Below are 8,907 nucleotides of genomic sequence, written 5' to 3' on the forward strand. Positions count from 1 at the left end.
AAGAGATTTAATTGTTATGAATAGAGAGGCACAAAAATAAATTTTAATATGTAAATTATGGGGTGTATATAATCACTGAAAATAGTCTGTGAATATTTATTTTATGCCACAGCCCAGAACAAAGTTAGGTAACTATAAGACCATTAAAATTCAAGGCACGCCAAACTCAATGGCAAATTACAGCACACATGATTTACTACCAGCTCAAAATTAATATGCACAATAATTCACCATAAATGTAAGGTTTCAAAGAATCATTTTGTCAGGGGATAATAAAAACGTACATTCAGTTCTGTTACAAAAGTATCTTCTACACTGTAAGGCTAATTTAAGAGATGAAATGGTTACAATTTGAGAACCAATACATAAAAGATAATATGCATAAGTCAGTGCAAATAGCAAAAGATAATTTATACCTTAAAAACTGGTAACTTTTGTCTCTGCTGTTCAATAGAAAAGGAAGCATAGGGATTATAGATGACAGAAACCCCAGAGCTTTCACTAGGATTCTGTCTCTCCTCGGACAGGCTAACCCCTGGGCCTTCTGTGCCTATGGGATACAAACACACACAATCATCATCAAGGATAAGATAACCATTAGAAGAAGCTCACAATTGTTGCAAAGAACTGCAAACGTGCTGCTACTAGCAGATGAAAGCCTTTCCACTTCCTCCCATCTTCTGCAGCCTTCCTACACCATCAAAAAATTTAATGGACTCCTCCTTGCACCAGTGGAAGTGAATCTTCCATTCATACAAAATCATGTCAGGAACAACACAAAGGAAGCTGAAGAAATAAATGTATCAGAGGTAGATAAAGGTGCTCTTGGTAATTTCAATGGGTCTTCCTGAGAAAGTAAATTTAGTGAATACACCATCACAAAAACATCTGTAAATAAATAGTAGTGCACTGTTCTATCACAAATTATTGAGTTATATTCAAAGTAATATAACTGATGCCGCCTGAAGCTTAAACTGCAATCCCATCCACAAATGCAAGGCAGTAATCCCTATTTAATTCAGCGGTGTTTACAGCTAAGTAAATATGCAAACTAAATCTGACTGTAAAGCTGCGATCCTAAACACTTAACAGACAGGGTCTAGTGAGTTGTGATCTTATACACATGTACTGATAAGGATCCCAATCAATTCAGTACAATTTACTGCAAGGTCACAGATAAACCCACATTTAATTCAGTGAATCTTAATCCTATTAAGCAGGTATAGAACGTGTGTGTGTGGGGGGGGGGTGTAATGGCCCATCATTTCACAAGCTTACTTAAGCACCACACAGAAGCTATTAAAAAGATAAATAAAATTTTATCCCCAAATGAAATTAATTTAAAAGCAAGATACATCATGAAACTGTTGTGCTTTTGTTGCAGAATACTGTCAAACTCTGCTTCGTATGGCATAGTTATGGGGGGAAGGGAAATTCCTGAGTGTGTGTGTGTATGAGTGTGGCACCATTGTAGCAGCTATCGTAACTCTTCCCAAGACAAGCCTCTCCACGGAGATGACCTAGAAGTAAACTCTGTGCTAGCCTCGCTGTCTCAGATAATGGGACTGGGAACTTACAGGTGGGTGTAGATGCTAACAGCTTAGGCAGGACAGCTGAATGAAACGACTGGATGAATCCAGGGGTGGGCCTATATTTGAACTGTCTATAACTGTAGAGGTTACCTCCAAAAACCTCAGTTCTGACACAGTACTGTCCTAACCTGGCTCATGCTAATATCTCAATAACCAAATCACCGCCAAAGAGAGTGTTGTTGGGAGTCTCTTGGAGTCTGACAAATACAAAAGAACCATGGACAGTAGCAAGTGCTGAATCATGCAACTGATCTTAACAAGGGAAGAAAATAAATTAATTACGGATATGCATAATTTGCAGTTTCATCCTCCAGTAATTCACTGAGATGTCCTTCATTTTGTAGGCATCATGCCAAACAGTTGCTGACAAAAAGAACAATGGCTCTCTCATCATGAAGCCTGCAGGTTGACTTAGGGCCAGTATTGAGCTGATATAAGCAGTAGTGTTACGGCATGTATATGTACACATCTTCATACATCACAATTAGCGAAGATTGTCATGAACTCTCGATTACTGGGGAAAATTGTTTTGGCACTTGGTCAATCTGCATGGAGCATTTTTCATCAATATGAATGCGCACACATGGTTATGTAAGTCTCATGGTGATTAGCACGCTTAACAATTAAGATGTTATTACAGAGCAGCATTGTTCATTTATTCATAGCAAATATTAGCTCCGGGGCCACAACCGGCTGTATTGAGGCATGGCTGGGTAGAGTAATTAATCCCCAACACTGCACCCATCAGTGAGTTTCCTGATGTCCATTTGCTTCTTCACTCTTGGGGATAAAACCCAAGGAGTCCTCAGAGGAACAGAAAAAGGGAGCTTTAGGTCATTCCCTAGCAACTAATTGACTAGCAAAGCACTGAACTCATCCTAGGCAGCTAACCTGGCCACAGACTTTCTTATGTTTTTGGCCTTAGTAATCTCTCTCTGTGGTCACAGAAGGAACAAGCTTGATCTTTGTTTAGAAACTGGATAAGGTCTCGTCTCCCAAGTCAATGAGCTGATTTCAGCTTTCCTCTGCTTCCCAGGTACAGGAGGTATCTCAGAACAGGCCAGGTGACATATTTCTCTGCATCTTCAGGGAGCACCCAGTTGGAAGTAGTTGCATCCATCATATAAGGACACTAGGCTTGAAATCTCCCAACATTTTGTGGATTGGCCCTGCTCCCTGCGGCAGCCATTCTATATTGTTGTCCACAACCCTTTCCCCAAATCCAAAAATTCCCACACGTTTAACAAGGTCAGATCCCCTAGTCTAAGAGCACAGAAGGAATTGCCAGTTATGGCTGGCTTTATGGGCACATTTTCTATATATTCCACAACATTTGGGGCAAAGATTCCTTGTCTAACCATTTAAGAGGAGCTCGGGAGGACAGTCATGGTAGGTTTCTGCCCCATCCAACAGACACAAAATTGAAGTACATGTCTCATCCACTGCCCTAATGCATTGTTTAATCCTCAAACTTCTGAAATCCTCCATGACTTTTACACATCCAAGTTGCACAATGAGTTCTAGAAAAGTTTCCACTATAGCTTTGCACACCTATCATACATGAGAAATTGTGCAGGCACCATCTCCAAGGAGTTTTTCTTTTATTCTGCATGGGGCAACATACATAGAACCAAACAGTCCTTTTCTCCAGCGAAAATGAAGGCAGTTTGTTTTTTTTTTAAAAAAAAAAAAAAACACCCTGTTTGAGCCTGGATATAGAGACCCTTAACTCCCACTGCAAAGACAATCTCCATAACTCACCAACTCCAATGCCTGTGCCACACCAAAGAGCCAAGCCAAAAATATCAACTCTCCTTACACCAAACTGATCTTATTTAGGCGGCAGCACAGACTCCAGTAGGAATTATTGAAAATACTTACCAAACTGCGGCTGCGGCCACACGGCCAGGGAAATGCGGGGGGGAAGCGTGGCTGTTTCCCCCGGGGAAAATCAAAGCGCGGTTGCACGATCAGACCTCCCATGGAGGTCCCGTGGAGGTTCCGTGGAGGTCCAGTAGTTATGGGGAGGTGCGGATCACACGGCAAAGAAGCAGGGCCTCGGGGCAAAGAAGCGGGGGCCGCGCGCCGAGGGAAGGCGAGGAGGGGGCTGCCAGAGACAGCCGGCCAAGCGGCGCTGGGGAGAAGAGGGGCCAGCTGCCGACTGGGTGGTGTGGCATCGTGTCGGGCACGGCGTTTTCCCCACCAGTGAGGCAGGCAGGGGGTGGGCAGTAGGTCTGGAAGGGCACCGGTCCGGGGAGCTGGCTGGTGGGGTGTGCGAAGAGGGCACAGCAGCATGGCCCAGCCCCCTCCGCCCTGACCGCCCCTCCGCCCAAGCAGACGTCCTACTCTGCCGCCGCCCCCCCCTCTTCTGGGTTTCATCGTCTGCCTTGCCCCCTTTCCCCCATCTGTCGCTCCCCGCCTCAAGCCATGCACTCGGTGCTGTCTTCTGGCTGCTCTCCTCTTCTCTGCAGGACGTACGTTGTGTTTTTTTTAATTAAACATCCATTTGCGCATGCTCCGTTTGGCGCTTGTGCGCAACCGTGGAGACTCGGGGAAAAAAAACACCTTTTAGCTAGGGGACATGGGCGGGCGCTGGAACTTCCTCCGGAAACACGGTCATACGCCCGCCCTTGCCCCGCGGTTTCTGGAAACTAGTACCTCCACGGTACTAGTTTTTTACAGCGCTGCTTTGGCGTTTAGCCACGGGTTACCGACGGGAGCTCTACACTAGCCAGATGTTGCCCTGTGATCGCGCCAGGAAACTCCGCCTCTCTTCCGTCTCTGAAGCGTGGCTTATGCTCCGTGTGACCGCAGCCTGCCATTCTCAATTACGATGACAAATGTATAGCATTTCCAAAATTACTTCTATAGAAGCAGTGACAGCCATGACTTTAATACTGTCTATTTATTCCCCTCACAAGTGTCATTACAACTTGGTTCATACTTAGTATCAGGGGAGCAACCTATAACCCACTGTGCTGCCCAGACTGTTGAACTGAAGTAGACGTGGCTATGACATCCTAATGCTTCTGCAAATACAGAGTTCCTGTCAGCAGCTAAGAAAGCATTGGTAAGAGCTATAATTAAAATTACTATAGCAGCCAAGGTCAAGTGTATTGGAACATTTAAATCACTGAACTATAGGTAATAAAAACAGTGACTGCAGTCAGACACTGTCAGAAAAGGAGAACAAATTAAATTTACCATCCATAGAGCTGGTAAGTCAAAAGAAGTCTTATTTGAAAGTAAATAGCAATTGTCCCAATACACTTCAACAGTGGAAGGCAAAACCAAATACTGTCTAGTTGACAAATGTATTAAAATATTGCTAATGAGAAAGCAAAATGCATGTGACTAAACATACTGGAAAGTACTAGTACCTAAAATAATACTGTGCATCTCAGTCATCAGGCTACTGCTGGACTGGATGTACTGGCATGCATCCCGCAGAGCACTTCCACTATTGTAAAAGCCATTACGTCAGTGGAAGCGGGTTGTTTTTTTTTTTTAATTGTGGCATGCTTGTGCAAAGTCTACAGTAGACAAAGAATTATTTCCACTTGTGCAAGGCCTAGCACTTGAACTTGCATGTTGGCTTATTTTTTTAAAAATATTTAATTATACAGTTAGAGAATAGTACTTAAAGATGGGAAATGTTGTGGGTATGATTGTGCTTCCAGTTCCACTATGATATTTGTGTTACCGGAATGCTGCTCAGCTGAACATTAATTCTGCCGATATTTTGCTGAATACATGTCATTCCCCATGCTGTGGCACCACTGTTCCCATGGGCTTTGAACATAAAAGTGACTGTGGAAAAGTGTGTGCGTTTTTAGTACAAGTATGTTCCAAAGACTGTGCCACTTCCTAGCATTCTGCATAGCAAAGTTTGTTGCATTCCTCCAAATTAACCAGTTTAGCTGCTAGATGAAAAGCCACACATTGGAGGAATGCTTCAAACTGTGCTGAACAGGATGGAAGGACAGCATGCCAGTGGGACAGCCACCTGGAACCTACCTTCTTCTGTAGTAGAAAACTGAATATGTTCTAGAAAAGCAGCAGCACTAGTTACCCCAAAATATGTACGAGAGACTAATTCCATGGTCCAGTGTGCATCCTGCTCCCCACTCCAAATCAAGGGGTTCTTATTATTTGCAGAACAATTAGTGGAAGCGCTATAAACAATGAAGTCAGGCTCAACCCATCAGAGCAGCCTACATCAAGCTGAAGTACACCTGCATTTCTCTTTGCTTCAGTGTATGAGGGGAAAAGGCCTAAGTCCCACAAAACTCTCTAAACCTGTGAACAAAGAGACAGGCATGCTGTCTGTATGACAGTCTAACTCATCCAGTGCTGAAACTTTTTGTTCAAGAGATGTACACATAGGGCTCAATTGAGCTGAAGATAAGCAGTTTGTCCTAGTGATTTCAAAAGAAGAGGTTTAACCACATTTTTAACTCTCACAGAACCAGGTCTTGGAAGTGGAATACATTGCCAGTGATAGTCACTGGGCAAACTGCATGCTTTACTCCTTTTGTTTTAAAATGCTCATTAGTAAGACCAATAACTGCATGATAACAGTGTGACACAGCTCTGCAATTTTATAATGATGACTCTTTACACCACGAACTATTAGAAGTGAACTGAACTTGCTTTGCAGACTTTATGCATCACTCCTTTTTATTGTTGGCCAACCTGTGGCAATATTTGCATAAGCATGGTGTAGGAAGACTGCAATATGAGGTAACATACTGGTGGGGTAGCACTGGTTGGTTCTATGAGTGTATTGGAACAACTCCCCCCCCCCCCCATTACGGCTGTATTTCTACTTTTCCTGGTTTTGAAGGAAGCAATAGATAGGGGGGGGGAGTTGAATTGCTGTATATGTCTTTGTGTCAGAGTACCAGATTAAGGGCTAGGGGCTGTCAATAGAAGGGAATCAGAAGGCAGCATGGAGATTTCTCTGCAATTGACTACCAGTTCTCAGGTTCAAAACTTTTCCCATTGTGCTGAAAAATTTTAACCCTTTTCCCTCCCCAAATAAGCTTTGATACAGGAGAAAAATGGAGAATCAACATAAAGGAATAATAAACTATGCATACTTAGAATTAAATTAGCCTGTTAAAGGATTTGTTTCTGAATAAAAGTATGAATTACATGAGCTGATTAAAAAGAGAAACAGCATACAAAAACTATTACAGAACTCAGAAGAGTCGTAGGTAATAGAATTTGTAAATACAATAGAATTTGTAAATACAAATACTCCACCAATGTCAAATGCTATTTAGGGCTTTGCATGAGCAAATAACCCACATCTGCTACCCCAAATTAACTTCAACAACCCACAAACAAGTGACATGTAAACTACGGAGTTCCCAGACCCATGCTATATAAATATGCCACACAATGAAGCAATGTGTGAAGCTACCACATGATTTATGTTGTGTTTACCAAGCATGGATACTGTCCATTAGCTTAAGCAAATTTCAACAACAATTTATTCTCAAAGGCAAACACACACAAGGTATTAAAGGCCATTATTTGGTACTACATTAACGTGGAGGAGTAACACTCTCACTCTCTACTACTCATGTCCTTTCAAAGCACTGTCAGAAAGAAACAGTATGAAAGTATCAACAATAAATAGTGACTATGTATAAATAAATACAAGTTAAGGGAAACTACTGCTACAACTAGCACTGTTCCTGAATATGTAATTTAAGTCCAGACCTCAAAACAACTAATGATTTGAATTTTAATATAGTATAGGCCTATTAAATGTCATGGTTCATAGAGAAAGACAGTGCTCTAATTAACCTTCATGCTAGAACAGTCACCTCAAGAGAATAATGCAGATTTTACAGAGATGGCAAGCAAAGTGCTTAGTACTGCAAAAAGATTGCTACCTCCACATTAAGTACTCATTGCTTTACAAGCTGCAATGAGAACAATATCTGATTTCACCAGAGAAGGGAATTTTGACCTTGTTGTTCTTTCAGTCATATGCAACCCTTCCTTTACAGTCTGCAGATGCCCTCTTTTTAAAACGCTGTCCTTTAATTCAGTTCTCCACAATTCTGTATTTTGCTTTATACAAATGTAACATACCATTTATTCTAGCTGTTGTGCTAGCAGGTTAGTAAAAAACAGACAATACCTTCAATTTTGTTTTATTTTTATAAGATGCTGATAGAAAAGTTACAAATCCAGCCCTAAGTACAACTCAACTACTTGAAACAGTTCACTACTACATACTTTTTAAAGAAATACACCCAAAAGCAGGATAGTGCACATGCATTTTTTAAAAAAATCTGTGTGCATTTTATCTGAATGCATTCTTCCCTCCTTCATCTTAAGACAGAAATAAGCATCTTCAGGATCACAACCTGACCCTATACAAGCCATTTTCTAAGAAAACCCCAAAGTGATCCATGGGACTTACTCCCTGACAAGTGTGCTTCGAATTGCTACCTTAAAAACCCTTCGAACTAGAAAGCAGGATAAGCTCACTCAGCTCTACTGAGCTGCCCTCAACAGCGTGAAACTTCTCTCAGCAATAAAGCCATGAGGGATGCCAACTAATAATGAAGTTACAGCAGCGTCCAGTTTTTCAGCTCACGCCTCAAACAGGAGCACCAGCGAAGGTGATAAAAGTGAAGATGCTCTTGAACATGTGCAGAGCGCTTTCCCCCTCACCAGACCATTAAAAAGAGGGAAAGGTTTCAACTGGCGTTGAAGTAGTAGGACAGACAGCCTTCACACACACACCCAACAGAAATTAAGCACGGGCTGAGGGGGGAAGAATGAAAGTGAAGAAACAGCCCGAATCACTGCCCATGTGTGCCCTTTGCAGGGCAAGGGAGAGAAACCCGGCAACCTCCTCTCCTCTGACAGCGTCACTGCCTGGAGGACCCCGCCCCCCGTTCCTAAAGCAGCCTGAAGCACCACAGTAAAGAAACAAGGCAGTCCTCTGGATCCCTCCTACCCACTTTTCTTCGCCCCTCGCCTCCAGCATCTTACGCCCCTGCCCCTCCTGCAAGGTCCGGTCCTTACCGGGTTTCCAAAACTTCAACGGGCCGACGGGCGCCGCCATCTTGAGGTGAAAGGTCGAAAGGAAGCGAAGGAGCCCCCTCCTGAGCGGCAGCGCCACCGGTTCACGTGACGCCAGAGCGGGGAGTCTGTGATTGGCCGGCGGTTGCCATGGTTCTGTTTTCTCGGGCTTGCGGTGTCGCTTGTTCCAACCTCGCCGCGTGCCAAGGACAAAGCTGGAGCGCGCTGGCGCTCCCACTCGAGGAACCTGGCACGTCCCTATACG

The 8,907-nt window shown here is 43.2% G+C and overlaps 1 protein-coding gene across 1 annotated transcript in view; it reads right to left on the bottom strand.

Moving 5' to 3' along the window:
- DHX35 (DEAH-box helicase 35) overlaps positions 1-8,685 on the bottom strand; it is a 54,370-nt gene extending 45,685 nt beyond the window's left edge. The window contains exons 1-2 of the mRNA XM_015407528.1: positions 8,646-8,685; positions 417-550 (exon numbers count right to left, since the gene is read on the bottom strand). Coding sequence (XP_015263014.1) covers positions 417-550; positions 8,646-8,685 — 174 coding nt within the window. The remainder of the gene's footprint in view (positions 1-416; positions 551-8,645) is intronic.
- Between the last annotated feature and the right edge of the window lie 222 nt (positions 8,686-8,907).

The sequence above is a fragment of the Gekko japonicus genome, unplaced genomic scaffold, assembly GCF_001447785.1.
Source record: "Gekko japonicus isolate JY-2015 unplaced genomic scaffold, Gekko_japonicus_V1.1 scaffold950, whole genome shotgun sequence".
NCBI classification, from domain to species: Eukaryota; Metazoa; Chordata; class Lepidosauria; order Squamata; family Gekkonidae; genus Gekko; species Gekko japonicus.